Raw genomic sequence first — 21,011 nt, 5'->3', positions numbered from 1 at the left:
AGAGGTTAATGAAATAGAAAATTAGCTATTATTAGGCTGGTTAATGCGATGCAAGTCTGTTGAATTTGGAAAAGTCCACCCGCACTCAGCCCCGCTTCACCTACTAAGCCAATCTGGAGCCGCTACTGCGTTGCGGCCGTGACAAACTGCATACTTTTTACTAAACAGTACATGCTAAATAGTATGCAACAATGAGTAAATAGTATGCAGTTTAAGTATGTAGTACGCTAGTATGGGTATTCAAACACGGCCACTCTCTTTGAGCCTCTGTCTTCACAGTATGTTTGAACCAGGTACTGTACATAACCAGAGCCACACTTTGCATTTCCAAAAATAGGAAATATAATGTTCCATACTATATTTTAAGTGGAATTATTGTTTTCATCCTTCATGAATCAATAATTCCAATGAGATTTCAATAAAAACTAAAAATTAAAATACTTTTTTTTTGTGTCCAGCAGAGTCGTCTACATCAGAATAAAATACAATTCACCAAACATAAAATGATCGATCCACAAAAACAGAACAGGGGGAAATGCTATTGGTGGGAGACTGTGTATTATGCACAAAACATTAGGAACAATGGCGCCGGAGGGAATGGCGGCGGTTTTACGGTCTCCTGACCAATTGTGCTATTTTGTGTCTTTTTTTAGCGCTAATCTTAACTTTTTTTTGTACCTAAAGTTTTCGCCATTGTTTCCAATGACTGAAAATAGCTTCTGGACATTAGAACAGCTATCACTAACCTCGATTTGGATGAGGACTTCTACTTCAATGAGTTGGAGGCGAAATCCTTATTGATTATCCCGGACCAGGCCCTAATCCCCAACACTCGTAGAAGGAGAAGACTGCGCTATAAAGGCCTCTAACCTCTGTTCTATTGGCGAATGTGCAATCACTGGAAAATAAACTGGACAAGCTCCGTTTGAGACTATCATATCAACGAGACATTAAGAACTGTAATATACTATGCTTCTCTGAGTCATGGTTGAACAAGGACATGGATAATATAAATCTAGCTGGTTTTTCTATGCATCGGCAGGACAGAACGGCAGAGTCAGGTAAGATCAGGGGTGGTGGTGTGTGTCTCTTTATTAACAACAGCTAGTGTGCAATCTCTAATATTTAGGAAGTCTCAAGGTTCTGCTCACCTGAGTTAGAATACCTCATGATAAGCTGTAGACCACACTATTTACTATTTTTCATAGCTGTCTATTTCACACCACAAACCGATGCTGGCACTAAGACCGCACTCAACGAGCTGTATAGGGCCATAAGCAAACAGGAAAATGGTCATTCAGTGGCAGCGCTCCTAGTGGCCAGTGATTTTAATGCAGGAAAACTGAAATCCATTTTATCTCATTTCTAGAGGGATAAAAACTCTAGATCACCTTTACTCCACACACATAAACACATATAAAGCTCTCCCCCTCCCTCCATTTGGCAAATTGGACCATAACTCTATCCTCTTGATTAATGCATACAGGCAAAAAACTCAAATAGGAAGTTCCAGTGACGCGCTCAATACGGAAGTGGTCCGATGAAGCGGATACTAAGCTACAGGACTGTTCGCTAGCACAGACTGGAATATGTTCCGGGATTCATCCGATAGCATTGGGGAGTTTACCACATCAGTCAATGTCTTCATTAATAAGTGCATCGATGACGTTGTCTCCACATTGACCATACGTACATACGTACATATCGCAACCAGAAGCCATAGGAAACATCCGCACTGAGCTAAAGGCTTGAGCTGCCACTTTCAAGGAGAAGGACATTAATCCAGACGCTCATAAGAAATCCCACTATGCCCTTCGACGAACCATCAAACAGGCAAAGCATCAATACAGGACTCAGATTGAATCCTACTACACCGGCTCTGACTCTCGTCGGATGTGGCAGGGCTTGCAAACTATTACGGATTACAAAGGGAAACCCAGCCGAGAGCTGCCCAGTAACGCAAGCCTACCAGATGAGCTAAATGCCTTCTATGCGTGAGATCACCAGCTCTTCCGGGCGTCTGTATGATCACGCTCTCCGTAGCCGATGTGAGCAAGATTACCAGGATGCGTACTCAGAGCATGCGCTGACCAGCTGGCAATTGTCTTCACTGACATTTTCAACCTCTCTCTGACCCGGACTGTAATACCTACATGTTTCAAGCAAACCACCATAGTCCCTGTGCCTTAGAACGCCAAGGTAACCTGTCTAAATGACCACAACCCTGTAGCACTCACATCTGTAGCCATGAAATGCTTAGAAAGGCTGGTTATGGCTCACATCAACACCATCATCCCAAAAACCCTGGACCCACTCCAATTTGCATACCACCGCAACAGATCCACAGATTGCACTCCACACTGCCCTTTCCCACCTGGACAAAAGGAACACCTACGTGAGAATGCTGTTCATTGACTACAGCTCAGCGTTTGACTCCATAACGCCCTCCAAGCACATCCCTGAGCTAAAGACCCTGGGACTAAACACCTCCCTCTGCAACTGGATGCTGGACTTCCTGACGGGCCGCCCCCAGGTGGTGAGGGTAGGCAACAACACATCCGCCACGCTGACCCTCAACACGGGGGCCCCTCAGGGGTGCCGTGCTCAGTCCCCTCCTGTACTCCCTGTTCACCCAAAACTGCGGGGCCGCGCACGACTCCAACACATCATTAAATTTGCCGACGACATGACGGTGGTAGGCCTGATCACTGACAACGATAAGAAAGCCTATAGGGAGGAGGTCACAGACCTGGAAGTGTGGTGCCAGGACAACAATCACTCCCTCAACGTGGGCAACATAAAGGAACTTATCTTGGAATACAGGAAACAGAGGTTTGAACATGCCCCCATTCACATCGACGGGGCTGTAGTAGAGCGGGTCGAGAGCTTCAAGTTCCACACAAACACAGTCTGAAGAGGGCACGACAACGCCTCTACCCCTCAGGAGGCTGAAAAGGTTTGTCATGGGCCCTCAGATCCTCAAAAGGTTCTACAGCTGTACCATTGAGAGTATCTTGACTGGCTGCATCACCGCTTGGTATGGCAACTGTTCGGCATCCGACTGCAAGGCGCTACAGAGGGTAGTGCGTACAGGCCCAGTACATCACTGGGTCCAAACTCCTGTCTATCCAGGACCAGGCGGTGTCCGAGGAATGCCCTAAAAATTGTAAAAGACTTCAGCCACCCAAGTCATAGATTGTTCTCTCTGCTACCGCACAGCAGGCGGTACCGGAGTGCCAAGTCTGTGACCAATACGCACCTGAAAAGCTTCTACCCCCAAGCCATAAGACTGCTGAACATTTAATCAAATGGCTACCCGGTCAATTTACATTGACCCCCTTTATAATTTATTTCTTTATCTTAATTGTTTTGCACTGAATCCCTTGCACTGGCTCTATGCACACTCACTAGACTCACACATACTACACTGACACTCCAACACACACACACACACACACACGCATGCACGCACGCACACACACACACACACACACACACGCATATTGACGCCACGCACACAGACACACTTCACATATGCTGCTGCTACTCTGTTTATTATATTTCCTAGTCACTTTTACCCCTACCCACATGTACATACTGAATTACCTCAACTACCTCGTACCCCTGCATATTGACTCAGTACTGGTACTCCTTGTATATAGCCTCATTATTGGTTTTATTGCATTACTATTTCTGTAGGATTTTTTTCCGCAAATATTTGTCTAACTTTTTAACTCTGCACTGTTGAGAATGGGCTCGTAAGTAAGCATTTCACTGTAAAGTCTACACCTGTTGTATTTGGCGCATGTGACCAATAGAATTGGATTTGAATCCAGGTGAAAGCTATGATCCCTTATTGATGTCACTTGTTAAATCCACTTCATTCAGTGTAGATGAAGGGGAGGAGACAGGTTAAAGAAGGATTTTTAAGACTTCAGACAATTGATACATGGATTGTGTATGTATGCCATTCAGAGGGCAAGACAAAAAATGTAAGTGCCTTTGAACAGGGTATGGTAGCGCACCGGTTTGCTTGTGTCAAGAACTGCAACGCTGCTGGATTTTTCATGCTCAACAGTTTCCTGTGTGTATCAAGAATGGTCCACCACCCAAAGGACACCCAGCCAACTTGACACAACTGTGGGAAGCATTGGAGTCAACATGGGCCAGCATCCCTGTGGAACGCCTTCTCGAATTGAGGCTGTTCTGAGTGGCAAAAGGGGGTAAAACTCAATATTAGGAAGGTGTTCCTAAGGTTTTGTACACTCACCGATAAAGGGGAGTTGGGCTTCCCTGGGCCTCACAGCTGAACACCACGTCTCTGTTGTTCTCCTGGGAGTCAACAGGGAACACAATGCTGCCAGGCTGCTTGGTGAACACTGGGCTCTGCAGGACACTGCTCTCTATAGGGGACACACAGACAGGAGAAAACAACACTCAGCTTACACGCAGACTCAGACATCAAACCTGCTTGAAAAACAGGCAATTAGTCAGAGGCAGCAAACAGGCCAGCCCTGGTAAAACCATTAGAGGGCCAAACCACAAGCAGACAAAATATATCAATTAATTCTGCTTGTCACAGCACCATGGCACAGAAAATAGCTATTGGAGGTGAGACGTGTCTTCAAAAGCTATTTAGGCGGTAATAGGATAGCTCCTGATTTATACCTAACAACAGTCGGGGACACATTTTCATTTGCCTTTTGTCAACTTGCGTCCTATTTTCCCAGAGTGCTATTGGAGTAGTTGTGTCCCTGCTGACGTTTAAGCAATTAGATGTGTGGTTAGCGTTCCTTGGCTGTGGTTTGTATTCTCTCAGTAAAATGACACACAGAACGGCAATCTCCATTACTCCATGGGCAGCTGGGAATCCAACGGGCTATCTGTGCATGACTTCACAAAAGCCTTTAGTGTCATTAAGCCATGGGATAAAGAATAAGTGACAGCATTTGTAACCATGTTACCTTTGGCCTAGAATGGCTGCGTTTACACAGGCAGCCTAATTCGGATATTTTTTACACTAATTGGTTGTTTGACCAATCACATTAGATCTTTTCACATCAGATCTTTTTCAGAGCTGATCTGATTGGTCAAAAGACCAATTAGTGAAGAACAAAATCAGAATTGGGCTGCTGTCTAAACGCAGCCAATGTGAGTAGATGTGATTCAAGGGTTATACACCACACTGCCCTGCCAATCTCCAGCCATTTTCACTGTAGGCTTCAGTAGTAGCAGACTCATACTGTAACCAGATCCATCAAGATATGACTGTGGACTGTCTGTGGAATCATTTTGAAACAAACAAACAAAAGCAGAGTGTATTTAACACCTGCCTGTGGATAGCCTGGGTAAAATATATTAATGACTGATTCCTGAATTGTTTAAAACATCAAAGGTCAGTGTTCTTATTGGCATGCGGCAGGGGTGCATATTGCCTCTACAATGGAGAACAGGCCACTTATTTTGTGTCCGGAATAGAAAAGCTTTTTAGCAGCAGGATGTATCGATGCTACATTGTTCAATAAATAACAAAGCCACTCAAAACACTACAATTTGCATTACTCAATGCAATGTTTAAATAAACAATAACAGCCAAAATACCTTACTGGGGGAATGATTTCCTGTGTTTGTGACCATAGCTTTTGTGCTACCCTCACAAATTGCACAATTTCTAAAATGACATGCTTCTGATTCCCTGTGAGCAGTCATTCAGACTTTTTTGGGGGAAAGATTAACTCTGTTTTCTCTAGAACTTTGCAATGAAAATGAACACATTTGTTTTTTGTGTTTGGGATCTTCTCTAAGGTACCTCCCCTGCTGGAGATGTCACATGACTGATAAGGTAATGTGACAAAATGCATTTCAAAACAAAAACCCTAACTACAATACAGCCCCCCTGTAAACATAAACTATTTTCTTCCTGTTTTCAAACTATGCCTGTTGTAAAAACAATTTGGGAGTGGCTCTAACATGATTTGGCAAAATAATGTATGTGTAAACTCAATGACTGAAGATAGCTTGCAGTAAGTTGCCTCAAGTCTGAACTCTTATGACCTCTGCAACAGATGTGACAGTCAGAGCAAATCCATTCTCCACTGATTATGTCACATTCCCTTTCCCGATTTGGATATTGTATTGCCAATATGTGATACAGTTAACTAAAGCAGCACATCATCTTCACTCTTATTCTGTGTAGACATACACTGAGTATACAAAACATTAAGAACACCGGCTCTTTCCATGACATAGACTGACCAGGTGAATCCAGGTGAAAGCTATGAACCTTTATTGATGTCACTTGTTAAATCCACTTCAATCAGTGTAGATGAAGGGGAGGAGACAGGTTAAATAAGGATTTTAAAGCCTTGAGACAATTGAGACATGGATTGTGTATGTGTGCCATTCAGAGGGTGAATGGGCAAGACAAAATATTTAAGTGCCTTTGAACGGGGTATGGTACTGTAGTAGGTGCCAGGTGCACCAGTTTATGTCAAGAACAGTTTCCTGTGTGTATCAAGAATGGTTCACCCCCCAAAGGACATCCAGCCAACTTGACACAACTGTGGGAAGCATTGGAGTCAACATGGGCCAGCATCCCTGTGGAACGCTTTCGACACCTTGTAGAGTCCATGGCCCAATAGAATTGAGGCTGTTCTGATGGCAAAACGGGGTGGGTGGTACAACTCAATATTATGAAGGTGTTCGTAATGTTTGGTATACTCAGTGTATAGTGTACTGTACATTTATTCTACAGTACAGGTAAAAATAGTTAACTATTAAAGCCTACCATGTTCATGGAACACATGCAGCTATCTTTTCTGTACTCCCTGTTGACCTCAAATACTGTACCCCGGACACACTAATCTGTAAAAAACAAGAAGCACGATTCATCTGCATGATATTTGGCAGAGGAAACTTGTCAGGTGAAGGCACCCGGGTATACTGCCGCCGAGCGCTACAGCGCTCTGAATTCCCACCAGGCTCAAATTGGTGACTGCATTTATTATTGTGACATTCATACACACTTCCCCCATTTCTCATGCAAAATGCAGGTTATAAGAGAGAGATAGTGTTTTCATACTTTTTCCATTTCATTTTCATGGGGTCATAATCAGGTTCCTTAACACAATTCCCATTGAGAGAGTAAGGATTGAAGTAATGCCCACATCCTTGCAAGATTAAACACATATAAAAAATAAATGATTATTTAATTGTATTTATTTATCCAGATTAGTCTCATCCAGGTTAGACAGCAGCAGCATCACTGTTTAATGGAGAATACATTGGAGAATGTACATGTCTAGACAGAGGTCATAAACCCTATTCCAAAAATATAAATTAATCACATTTTAATTTTGTGTGATTACTGTTGCCATCTGCAATAAGACCAAGCCAATTTCATTCACCCACTGATTATGGGATGACCTTTATGGACTTTTAATGGACATTAGCTTTTATTCTCAGAATGTGTCTTTTTTTCATCTGGAAAGAGAATTATCAAACTAATTTGTGCCTGATTCAATGAATAATATGACTGAATTCAACAGACCTCACTGAAAATAGGAATTTATTAATCTAAGAAATTGATTTCTAGTGTCTCAGGCGAGATTCCCTTTAATTTACTGTAGCCACAATGGCAAGAGAAACTGGACATGGATCATTAAAACATCGACCACTTTAAATTGTTGTTTTTGATCTTCATAATTTTGCAACCAGTGAGAGCTGTTTAGCAGATTGAAAATGCTCTGTGAAGGGTTTGGCTTCTTCCAGACAGCTGTCTGTTCTCACCTCTAAATAAAGTACGGAAATGATGTGTGTGTGTGTGTGTGTCTCTGTGTGAGTGTGTGTGTGTGGCGTCAATGTGCATGTGTGTGTGTTTGTGTGTGTGTGTGTGTGTACAAGTGTGTGACTAGCACATCAAGAGGCCCTATTTTAATCTATAGCCACATGAATTGATGCATATTGCATATCATTGAGTGGTAAACCACTGTGTTTGTGCGAAGTAGGATGCAAATAAATCCATGACTCATTTCACAACCCCTTCAACAGGTATGTGAAGACTGGTTGATTATCGTAGGCCTATGTGGTATTTGAATGGGTTTATATCTCATTCCAAAATCATGGGCATTAATACGGAGTTGGTCCCCCTTTTGCTGCTATAACAGCCTCCACTCTTCTGGGAAGGTGTTCCACTAGATGTTAGAACATTGCTGCGGGTAGTTGCTTCCATTCAGACACAAGCATTAGTGAGGTCGGGCACTGATGTTGGGCGATTAGGCCTGGCTCCCATTCGGCGTTCCAATTCATCCCAAAGGTGTTCGATGGGGTTGAGGTCAGGGCTCTGTGCAGGCCAGTCAAGTTCTTCCACACCGATCTCGACAAACCATTTGTGTATGGACCTTGCTTTGTGCACGGGGGGATTGTCATGCTGAAACAGGAAAGGGCCTTCCCCAAACTGTTGCCACAAAGTCGAAAGCACAGAATCATCTAGAATGTCATTGTATGCTGTAGCGTTAAGATTTCCCTTCACTGGAACTAAGGGGCCTAGCCCGAACCATGAAAAACAGCTCCAGAACATTAGTCCTCCTCCACCAAACTTTACAGTTGGCACAATGCATTGGGGCAGGTAGCATTCTCATGGCAAACCCATTTCATGAAGCTCCCGACGAACAGTTCTTGTGCTGACGTTGCTTCCAGAGGCAGTTTGGAACTCGGTAGTGAGTGTTGCGACCGAGGACAGATGATTTTTATGTGCTACACGCTTCAGCACTCGCCGGTCCCGTTCTGTGAGCTTGTGTGGCCTACCACTTCGCAGCTGAGCAGTTGTTGCTCCTAGATGTTTCCACTTCACAATAACAGCACTTACAGTTGACCGGGGCAGATCTAGCAGGGCAGACATTTGAAGAACTGACATGTTAGAAAGCTGGCATCCTATGACGGTGCTACGTTGAAAGTCACTGAGCTCTTCAGTAAGGCCATTCTACTGTCAATGTTTGTCTATGGAGATTGCATGGCTGTGTGCTCAATTTTATACACCTGTCAGCAACGGGTGTGGCTGAAATAGCCGAATCCACTAATTTGAAGGGGTGTCCACATATCTTTGTATATATATAGTGTATCTAGTTGATGTGTGTGAATGTTTGTGTGTGTGCACCAGAATTCTTATTTTCCATTATGTTTTTCATCTTACTGGAACAAAAAATATAATTTCAGTAGAGGGTGTCTGTGATAAAGAATAAAATAACAAACATCTTGTTTGCTTGCCCCCGCTGCATTGCACTTGAGCTGGCATAATTGGACTTGTTTTCTTTCCACTCAGACAGACAGAGTCCTTGCTGGTTAGACTGAAGTCACCAGGGATGTGACAGACATGTGTGTGTATCCCAGTCTCAGGTCCACAATGCTTCTTTCCCTGGATGAATGATGTAACAACAGCACAGACTGGAGAATACTGGGGGGGCAATTGACTAAACTTTCAAGCAGGTATTGACTATGTGCATAGAATTGCTGTTCTCATCTCTGCATATTGTAGTTGCGCATAGATGAGGTGGTGGACTTAACAGTGGACATACATTATTTAATTCAGTTAGTTACAGACTACTTTTACTGAGACACAACTGTATTATGCCAAGTATAGTTGCTACATCACCAGCCTGCACTTTCCTTGGCTTAATACATTGGTAAACTTTGAACCGGCTTGCATCAGACAAAGTTCCACCATGGCAACTACTAGGCAGTCACGCAGGAGGAAAAAACAAACCTCCATGCATGAGTCACAGTGACTTGCTCTTTACAAAGATGCCGTCTACCATCACAGACATTATGGGTTTTTGTGTGTCATTTCAGCAAGCCGTGACACCCACCATCTCAGATTGTTTTGAAATCATTTCTGTAGTTAGAAAAATATAAGATTGCAACATTGTCTTGTTGAAATATAATTTGATCTCTGAGAAGTTAAGCTAATTGATTACACTCAAATTGGCCATTTTAATTTATATGACTAATATAATATTCAATAAATATAGTACCCAACATCCAATTTGGACCAAACTGTTTTATAACAATGAGTAAGACATGAGGAATCCAAAGAAATTGTAAAAAGCCACCCACGGACCCTCCACACTAATCCCACCCTGACAACGAGTATATAGTATCAGTTATCTATGTCTGAAGTACTATAGAGCTTTGGCTCTGAGTATTGTTTCTTCATCCAATATAATGTATTCACAGTGAATTTAGTGATGTTTTCTTTCCCTGTTCATAGAAATTAGTCATTGAAGTTGTTAGGTTTATGTCCCAGGTTTATGTCCCATTGAAGTTGTTAGGTTTATGTCCTACATCCTGATATTACCCGGTTCTGACCATTAGATGGTGCTGTTCCTACTATTAGCAGATTTTTTTTAAAAGAATTGCCCACCCTCAATGTTAAAGGGATAGTTCACCCAAATTCCAAAATGACATTGGTTTCCTTAACCTGTGAGCAGTTAATGGACAAGGTATAACAGAAACCCATGTTTTGGTTTTGTTTACCTGGCCACTGTTTCAAACACAGGAGGTTGGTGGCACCTTAAACAGGCTCGTGGTAATGGCTGGAGCGGAATAAGTGGAATGGTATCAAATACATCAAACACATGGTTTTCAGGGGGCGGGGGCAAGAGACCTGAGGTGGCAGAACAGAGTGCTTGGGTTGGTGTGTAGGGTTTGAGCATAGCCTTAAGGTAGTGAGGGGCAGTTCCTCTTGCTGTTCCGTAGGTAAGCAACATGGTCTTGCAGTTATACTCCCGAGTGGTGCAGTGGTCTAAGGCACTGCATCGCAGTGCTAGCTGTGCCACTAGAGATCCTGGTTCGAATCCAGGCTCTGTTGTAGCCGGCCGTGACCGGGAGACCCATGGGGCGGCGCACAATTGGCCCAGGGTAGGGGAGGGAATGGCCGGCAGGGATGTAGCTCAGTTGGTAGAGCATGGCGTTTGCAACGCCAGGGTTGTGGGTTCGATTCCCACGGGGGGCCAGTATGAAAAAATAAAAAATTAATGTATGCACTCACTAACTGTAAGTCGCTCTGGATAAGAGCATCTGCTAAATGACTAAAATGTAAATGTAAAATGATGCAAGCTTCGACTGGAAGCCAGTGAAGTGTGCGGAGGAGCGTGGTGACATGAGAGAACTTGGGAAGGTTGAAAACCAGGCGGGCTGTAGCGACTGGATAAGTTACAGGGGTTTGATGGCACAAGCGGGGAGCCCAGCCAACAGCGAGTTGCAGTAGTCCAGATGGGACTCCTGGGCTAGGATCTGCTCTGCTTCCTGTGTGAGGTAGGGTCATACTCTACAGATGTTGTAGAGCAGTGGTCACCAACCGGTCGATCGCGATCTCCAAGCCATTCCTAGTCGATCACCAAACATTTCTGTAAAAAAACCTTGCGTTCCTATTGTTTTATTAGTTTTGCTTTGCAGCCCTAGCGCCTGGAAGGCAAAGTGTTCCCATTTTGAACCATTTCATGTGTCTGAAGGTAGAACTTCGCATACCCGACAGGACCAGAGAACTAATCAAGTGCACCTATAGGCCTACCACTGGCCAATCAGATAACTCAGATCACTGTGTCAGCACAGTTTCCTCCTTGATAATGTGAGATTTCAAAACTTTTAAAACCATGACTAGAGAGAGACTCAACGAATACAGCAAAGAGCTGCTGTTTATATGAGTAAGTTCATGTTTAAGTTGTTATTCAGCACTGTCAACACTTTGTTCAACAGTTTTAGAAGCCATAAAATGCGGGTTTCGTTAAGATTGCTTTGTTATTATTGCTTTGTTATTATAATATCGAGGAATATTTCACTTTCTCCGGTTATACGAGTAACAACATGAATTGGTGCATGAGGCAGAAATAATGCAGTGCGACTTAAGTTTTGCCATCAGCTGGAAGACTGTGTCCCCTTTTCTCAGCGGAGGGAGGGAAGAGGAGGGACGGTGAGTCGGGTGAGAGGCAGCCTCACCGCTGCTCCCTCCCTACCCTCACTGACCATCAGATGCAGGCCATCAGTCCAGAAAAACATTTACAGCAAATTATTATGCTCACTCAGCTGTGCCTCACAAGTAATACTTTTTAAAAAATCTATTACCAGTGTGATCATACACATCCATTAAAAAATATATATAATTTCAAAATGGTCTGAGAAGACAACATTGGCAGGGCAATTCAAGCGTAGTCAATATGCAGTGATAATGTATTGAGCTTACAGCCTACTGCACAAACCTCATTGCTACAGAACTGTTTTTAATTGGTTAATGTTACATAGGGTTATGTTGAAGTCATGTTTAAAAAAAATCTGAGCGGTAGATCTCAACTTGCGTTTTGACTCAAAGTGATCTTGACTCCGAAAAGGTTGGTGACCGCTGTTGTAGAGCATGAACCTACAGGAGCGAGTCACTGCTTTGATGTTTGCAGAGAACGACAGGGTGTTGTCCAGGTTCACGCCAAGGTTCTTTGCACTCTGGGAGTGCGACACTGTGGAGTTGTCAACCATGATGGAGAGGTCTTTGAGTGGGCAGGCCTTCCCAGGGAGGAAGAGTAGCTCCATCTTGACAAGGTTGAGCTTGAGGTTGTGGGCCGACAGCCAAGTTGAGATATCTGCCAGGTACGCAGAGATGCATATTGCCACCTGGGTGTCAAAAGGGGGGAAGGAGAAAAGTAGTTGCATGTCATCCGCATAGCAATGATAGGAGAGATCATGTGAGGATATGAAAGAGCCGAGTGATTTGGTGTATAGAGAGAAGAGGAGAGGGCCTAGAACCGAGCCCTGGGGAACACCAGTAGTGAGAGTACGTGGTGCAGACCCAGATCCTCTCCACGTCACCTGGTAGGAGCGGCCTGCCAGGTAGGATGCAATCCAAGAGTGTGCAGAGCCTGAGACGCCAAGCCCAGAGAGGAGGATCTGATGATTCACGGTGTCAAAGGCAGCAGATAGATCTAGGAGGATGAGAACAGAGGAGAGAGAGTCAGCTTTGGCAGTGCAGAGAGCCTCCGTGAAGCCTGACTGGCTAGGGTCTAAAAGATTGTTCTGAGAGAGATAACGAGAAAGTTGATTAGAGACAGCACGTTCAAGTGTTTTGGAATGAAAAGATAGAAGGGATACAGGTCTATAGTTTTTGATGTCAGATGAGTCAAGTGTTGGTTTCATGAGGAGGAAAGCAACTCGGGACATTTTAAAAACAGAGGTGACGCAGCCAGTGGTCAGGGATGAGTTGATGAGGGAAGTTAGGAATGGGAGAAGGTCTCCAGAGATGGTCTGGAGAAGGGAGGAGGGGATGGGGTCGAGCGTGCAGGGTGTCGGGCGGCCAGACCTCACTAGTTGCTGGATTTCATCTGGAGACAGAGGGGAGAGAGAGGTAAAGGTGTAGGGTAGTTATGTGTGAGTGAGACCAGTGGACTCAATAGGCTGAGTGAATGAGCAGCGGATATCATCAGCCTTCTTTTCAAAGTGTTTGACAAAGACATCCACAGAGCGGGTGGAGGGAGGGGTGGAGGATTAAGGAGGGAGGAGAAGGTGGAAAATAGTTTCCTATGGTTAGAGGCAGAAGCTTGAAATGTATAGTGGTAGAAAGAGGCTTTAGCAGTGGATACAGAGGAAGAGAAGGTAAAGAGGAGGGAGTGAAAGGATGATAGGTCCTCCGGAAGTTTAGTTTTCCTAAATTTTCGCTCAGCTGCCCGCAGCCGAGTAGGCCGGGAGGAAAGGGGACAGTGCGAGTCATAGGATGCGGAAAGAGAGGAGAGTAGGGTCGAAGAGGCAGAATCAGGAGACAGGAGGGAGAAGGATTTAGCGGAAGGGAGAGAGGTTAGGATAGAAGAGGAGAGAGTAGTGGGAGAGAGAGAGCGAAGATTGCGATGGTGCATGACCATCTGGGTAGGGGCTGAGTAGTTAGGGTTGGAGGAAAGGGAGTCAGAAAAGGAAAAAGTAGTGATCAGAGACCTGGAGGAGGGTTGCAGTGAGATCAGTAGGCGAGCACCATCTAGTAAAGATGAGGTCAAGCGTATTGCCTGCCTTGTGAGTTGGAGGGGATTGGGAAAGGGTGAGGTCTTAAGAGGCAAGGAGGGGAAAGAGAGAGTTGAAAATAAATGAATCGAAGGCAGACGTCGGGAGGTTGAAGTCGCCAAGTATGAAGAGCGGTGAGCCATCGTCAGGAAATGAGCTTATCAAGGTGTCAAACTCATTTAGGAACTCTCCAGGGGCACCTGGTGGGCGATAGATGACAATAATGTTAAGCTTGAGTGGACAAGTGACAGCATGGAATTCAAATGAGGAGATGGACAGGTGAGAGAGGGAGAAAAGAGAATCTTAGGAAAAATTTGTAGACCTGTGCCACCACTACGGTGACCAGATGCTCTTTGATTAAAAGAGAAAACGTACTCAGATGAAGAAAGAGCAGCTCAAGTAGCAGTGTTCTTTGGGGCCAAAAATGCACGTATCCTCGAAGGTCAGCGTTCGTTGGCATGTACCCACATGCATTAGGCTCGTAACCTGATTTGGGCATCCACCCACGGTGCTCAGAATGACAGAAATCACATTTAGAATACGGTAATTCATATTAAGAGAACATGCAAGTCAAGGATGCAACGTTGTGCGGTCCTTCTTATCGAATTCTGATGTGCACTTTGAACATGTTAGAATTACTGTCCACATTTACTTTTCCTCGACCAACAAGATGAGTAACAAACAGCAAAATCACTAGCCTATGTCAATCTACTACAGTAGAAAAGTTTAGGCTACCTATTCTATTGGTCAGCTTGTCAAGAAAGAAATAGCCTATTCCAAACAGACTCTGGGACAATTGTGGGATAAATCCGACATTCATACAACCAGTAAGGCTACATAAAAAAAAACTTTAAAAAGCAATGAGTCTGATGCAACAGATCAGAACATTTAGCTTAAAATGTTGAAAAACTATTATTTCTTCACATTATAAGTGCAGCAATGTGCACAAGGTAGTAGACTATGTGTGGATGTTCGTTCCATAATGCAGTTAGAGGGAAAACACTGTTGTCAAAAGGACACTGCACAGGCTTTCCTAGGCTTTCGCCTTTCTAGGGAGTTTTTCCTAGCCACCGTGCTTCTACACCTGCATTACTAGCTGTTTGGGGTTTTAGGCTGGGTTTCTGTACAGCACTTCGAGATATTAGCTGATGTAAGAAGGGCTATATAAAATAAAATTGATTGATTGATTGATTGGTTTCATGTGATAAAATATCCGTTAGAAATTAAAAAAGAGAGGAGATCTTATAGACTACTTTGAAGCAATTACATAATATGTAATAAAACATTCAGGTTTCAAACAAGTTAGTATATGTTTTCAAAATGCATACTGCCTCCAGCTCATTGCAAATTGGTGTGTGACGCGCTGATGAAGCCTGCCTTCCATTGCCGTTTGATGCTGCGTTCCTAACTGGAACTCCGACTTCAGTGCATTCAAGACAACTGGGAACTGGGAAAAAACCGAGCTCCGACTGGGAAAAATAGTTTTGAACGGTCTTTTTCTAGAGCTCCGACTTTCTGACCCAAAGATCACTGACATAGTTTTCAGAGTTCCCAGTTGTCTTGAAACGACCACAAGCTGCTGCAGCAGCAGCTCTTACGCTGTCTGACAGATTTCCACTCAAAGGCTCTGTATCTGTATGCTGTACGCGTGTGACAAATACAGTGGGGAAAAAAGTATTTAGTCAGCCACCAATTGTGCAAGTTCTCCCACTTAAAAAGATGAGAGAGGCCTGTAATTTTCATCATAGGTACACGTCAACTATGACAGACAAAATGAGAAAAAAATTACAGAAAATCACATTGTAGGATTTTTAATGAATTTATTTGCAAATTATGGTGGAAAATAATACTTTGTTATATACCCTTTGTTGGCAATGACACAGGTCAAACATTTTCTGTAAGTCTTCACAAGGTTTTCACACACTGTTGCTGGTATTTTGGCCCATTCCTCCATGCAGATCTCCTCTAGAGCAGTGATGTTTTGGGGCTGTCGCTGGGCAACAAAGACTTTCAACTCCCTCCAAAGATTTTCTATGGGGTTGAGATCTGGAGACTGGCTAGGCCACTCCAGGACCTTGAAATGCTTCTTACGAAGCCACTCCTTCGTTGCCCGAGCGGTGTGTTTGGGATCATTGTCATGCTGAAAGACCCAGCCACGTTTCATCTTCAATGCCCTTGCTGATGGAAGGAGATTTTCACTCAAAATCTCACGATACATGGCCCCATTCATTCTTTCCTTTACACGGATCAGTCGTCCTGGTCCCTTTGCAGAAAAACAGCCCCAAAGCATGATGTTTCCACCCCCATGCTTCACAGTAGGTGTGATGTTCTTTGGATGCAACTCAGCATTCTTTGTCCTCCAAACACGACGAGTTGAGTTTTTACCAAAAAGTTCTATTTTGGTTTCATCTGACCATATGACATTCTCCCAATCCTCTTCTGGATCATCCAAATGCACTCTAGCAAACTTCAGACGGGCCTGGACATGTACTGACCTAAGCAGGGGGACACGTCTGGCACTGCAGGATTTGAGTCCCTGGCAGCGTAGTGTGTTACTGATGGTAGGCTTTGTTACTTTGGTCCCAGCTCTCTGCTGGTCATTCACTAGGTCCCCCCGTGTGGTTCTGGGATTTTTGCTCACCATTCTTGTGATCATTTTGACCCCACGGGGTGAGATCTTGCGTGGAGCCCCAGATCGAGGGAGATTATCAGTGGTCTTGTATGTCTTCCATTTCCTAATAATTGCTCCCACAGTTGATTTCTTCAAACCAAGCTGCTTACCTATTGCAGATTCAGTCTTCCCAGCCTGGTGCAGGTCTACAATGTTGTTTCTGGTGTCCTTTGGCAGCTCTTTGTTCTTGGCCTTAGTGGAGTTTGGAGTGTGACTGTTTGAGGTTGTGGACAGGTGTCTTTTATACTGATAACAAGTTCAAACAGGTGCCATTAATACAGGTAACGAGTGGAGGACAGAGGAGCCTCTTAAAGAAGAAGTTACAGGTCTGTGAGAGCCAGAAATCTTGCTTGTTTGTAGGTGACCAAATACTTATTTTCCCCCATAATTTGCAAATAAATTCATAAAAAATCTTACAATGTGATTTTCTGGAGAAAAAAAATCTCAATTTGTCTGTCATAGTTGACGTGTACCTATGATGAAAATTACAGGCCTCTCTCATCTTTTTAAGTGGGAGAACTTGCACAATTGGTGGCTAAATATTTTTTGCCCACACTGTAAGTACATAACGAATATACTGTACACGTGTCATTTGAATTCCACAAAATTATGCTAATTAACCTATAGATCGATAAGTATGAACAGTCAAATGTATTTCCATCGACTGGTATTTCCTTCAATGAATAGGCTAAAAATGATTATTTCGCAATGGGATTTTTTATTCTCCCGGACAATTGGCCAGCGGCAATTTTATTTATCGGCTTTTCAATTTTTCTATCGGACAAAAGCCGGCTATTACAGGCTAACGGAAATGCTGGTGCGCGCGCAACCTGTAGATGTTTGTTGGTCTCGTGTATTAAGTGAGTCAGTAGCTTTGTTCCAGGGCGTCAGTGTGCTACACACAAACAGTCAGTGCACTAGCTCTGGTCCAGGGCGTTATGTTAACCACTGTTGCTTGTGCAGCTAGTACACACTAGGCCACTCCAGGACCTTGAAATGCTTCTTACGAAGCCACTCCTTCGTTGCCCGAGCGGTGTGTTTGGGATCATTGTCATGCTGAAAGACCCAGCCACGTTTCATCTTCAATGCCCTTGCTGATGGAAGGAGATTTTCACTCAAAATCTCACGATACATGGCCCCATTCATTCTTTCCTTTACACGGATCAGTCGTCCTGGTCCCTTTGCAGAAAAACAGCCCCAAAGCATGATGTTTCCACCCTCATGCTTCACAGTAGGTATGGTGTTCTTTGGATGCAACTCAGCATTCTTTGTCCTCCAAACACGACGAGTTGAGTTTTTACCAAAAAGTTCTATTTTGGTTTCATCTGACCATATGACATTCTCCCAATCCTCTTCTGGATCATCCAAATGCACTCTAGCAAACTTCAGACGGGCCTGGACATGTACTGACCTAAGCAGGGGGACACGTCTGGCACTGCAGGATTTGAGTCCCTGGCAGCGTAGTGTGTTACTGATGGTAGGCTTTGTTACTTTGGTCCCAGCTCTCTGCTGGTCATTCACTAGGTCCCCCCGTGTGGTTCTGGGATTTTTGCTCACCATTCTTGTGATCATTTTGACCCCACGGGGTGAGATCTTGCGTGGAGCCCCAGATCGAGGGAGATTATCAGTGGTCTTGTATGTCTTCCATTTCCTAATAATTGCTCCCACAGTTGATTTCTTCAAACCAAGCTGCTTACCTATTGCAGATTCAGTCTTCCCAGCCTGGTGCAGGTCTACAATTTTGTTTCTGGTGTCCTTTGACAGCTCTTTGGTCTTGGCCATAGTGGAGTTTGGAGTGTCACTGTTTGAGGTTGTGGACAGGTGTCTTTTATACTGATAACAAGTTCAAACAGGTGCCATTAATACAGGTAACGAGTGGAGGACAGAGGAGCCTCTTAAAGAAGAAGTTACAGGTCTGTGAGAGCCAGAAATCTTGCTTGTTTGTAGGTGACCAAATACTTATTTTCCACCATAATTTGCAAATAAATTCATAAAAAATCTTACAATGTGATTTTCTGGAGAAAAAAAATCTCAATTTGTCTGTCATAGTTGACGTGTACCTATGATGAAAATTACAGGCCTCTCTCATCTTTTTAAGTGGGAGAACTTGCACAATTGGTGGCTAAATATTTTTTGCCCACACTGTAAGTACATAACGAATATACTGTACACGTGTCATTTGAATTCCACAAAATTATGCTAATTAACCTATAGATCGATAAGTATGAACAGTCAAATGTATTTCCATCGACTGGTATTTCCTTCAATGAATAGGCTAAAAATGATTATTTCGCAATGGGATTTTTTATTCTCCCGGACAATTGGCCAGCGGCAATTTTATTTATCGGCTTTTCAATTTTTCTATCGGACAAAAGCCGGCTATTACAGGCTAACGGAAATGCTGGTGCGCGCGCAACCTGTAGATGTTTGTTGGTCTCGTGTATTAAGTGAGTCAGTAGCTTTGTTCCAGGGCGTCAGTGTGCTACACACAAACAGTCAGTGCACTAGCTCTGGTCCAGGGCGTTATGTTAACCACTGTTGCTTGTGCAGCTAGTACACACTAGGCCACTCCAGGACCTTGAAATGCTTCTTACGAAGCCACTCCTTCGTTGCCCGAGCGGTGTGTTTGGGATCATTGTCATGCTGAAAGACCCAGCCACGTTTCATCTTCAATGCCCTTGCTGATGGAAGGAGATTTTCACTCAAAATCTCACGATACATGGCCCCATTCATTCTTTCCTTTACACGGATCAGTCGTCCTGGTCCCTTTGCAGAAAAACAGCCCCAAAGCATGATGTTTCCACCCCCATGCTTCACAGTAGGTGTGATGTTCTTTGGATGCAACTCAGCATTCTTTGTCCTCCAAACACGACGAGTTGAGTTTTTACCAAAAAGTTCTATTTTGGTTTCATCTGACCATATGACATTCTCCCAATCCTCTTCTGGATCATCCAAATGCACTCTAGCAAACTTCAGGCGGGCCTGGACATGTACTGCCTTAAGCAGGGGGACACGTCTGGCACTGCAGGATTTGAGTCCCTGGCGGCGTAGTGTGTTACTGATGGTAGGCTTTGTTACTTTGGTCCCAGCTCTCTTCAGATCATTCACTAGGTCCCCCCGTGTGGTTCTGGGATTTTTGCACACCGTTCTTGTGATCATTTTGACCCCACGGGGTGAGATCTTGCGTGGAGCCCCAGATCAAGGGAGATTATCAGTGGTCTTGTATGTCTTCCATTTCCTAATAATTGCTCCCACAGTTGATTTCTTCAAACCAAGCTGCTTACCTATTGCAGATTCAGTCTTCCCAGCCTGGTGCAGGTCTACAATGTTGTTTCTGGTGTCCTTTGGCAGCTCTTTGTTCTTGGCCTTAGTGGAGTTTGGAGTGTGACTGTTTGAGGTTGTGGACAGGTGTCTTTTATACTGATAACAAGTTCAAACAGGTGCCATTAATACAGGTAACGAGTGGAGGACAGATGAGCCTCTTAAAGAAGAAGTTACAGGTCTGTGAGAGCCAGAAGTCTTGCTTGTTTGTAGGTGACCAAATACTTATTTTCCACCATAATTTGCAAATAAATTCATAAAAAATCTTACGAGGTGATTTCTGGAATTTTTTTCCTCAATTTGTCTGTCATAGTTGACGTGTACCTATGATGAAAATTACAGGCCTCTCTCATCTTTTTAAGTGGGAGAACTTGCACAATTGGTGGCTGACTAAATACTTTTTTTCCCCACTGTATTTTTACTTTGTACTTTAACTCAAGTATGACTATTGAGTACTTTTTCCACCACTGTACTTGAGGACATTTTAAACCAGATACGTTTAGACTCTAAAAAATAAATAAAAAAATCACCTGGAACAACATCATCTAATGGTCAGAACCTTGTACTATCAGGATGTTGGATGGGACATAAACCTAACAACTTCAATCACAAATTTCTCGGAACAGGGGGAAAGAAACATCACAAAATTCACTGGGAATACATTACATAGCATGAAGAAACAATACTCTGAGCCGCAGCTCCATACTACATGTCAGACATAGAGAACTGATACAATATACTAATTGTTGGGGTGGGATTGGTGTGGGGTGTGGAGGGTCCGTGGGTGGCTTTTGACCATTTCTTTGGATTCCTGTTAGAAAAAAGTTGGGTCCAAATCGGCTGTTAGGTACTATATTTATTTAATATTATATGAATCCTATAAATTAAAATGGCCAATTTGGGTGCAATCAATTAGCTTAATTTCTCAGAGAACAAATTATATTTCAACAAAATAATGTGTCAGGAATGCTAATCTTATGTTTCTAACAAC

General features: G+C 43.6%; 1 protein-coding gene across 2 annotated transcripts in view; it reads right to left on the bottom strand.

Annotated features, from left to right (window-relative positions):
• LOC121574819 (contactin-4-like) overlaps positions 1-21,011 on the bottom strand; it is a 231,649-nt gene that overhangs the window by 136,069 nt on the left and 74,569 nt on the right. For both annotated transcript variants that reach the window (XM_041887421.2, XM_041887422.2), the window contains exon 3: positions 4,271-4,403. In XM_041887421.2, coding sequence (XP_041743355.1) covers positions 4,271-4,403 — 133 coding nt within the window. The remainder of the gene's footprint in view (positions 1-4,270; positions 4,404-21,011) is intronic.

This window comes from Coregonus clupeaformis, chromosome 10 (genome assembly GCF_020615455.1).
Source record: "Coregonus clupeaformis isolate EN_2021a chromosome 10, ASM2061545v1, whole genome shotgun sequence".
In the NCBI taxonomy this organism is placed as follows: domain Eukaryota; kingdom Metazoa; phylum Chordata; class Actinopteri; order Salmoniformes; family Salmonidae; genus Coregonus; species Coregonus clupeaformis.
Note: the sequence above shows the minus strand (reverse complement) of the source record. Positions and strands in the feature narration are given on the sequence as shown.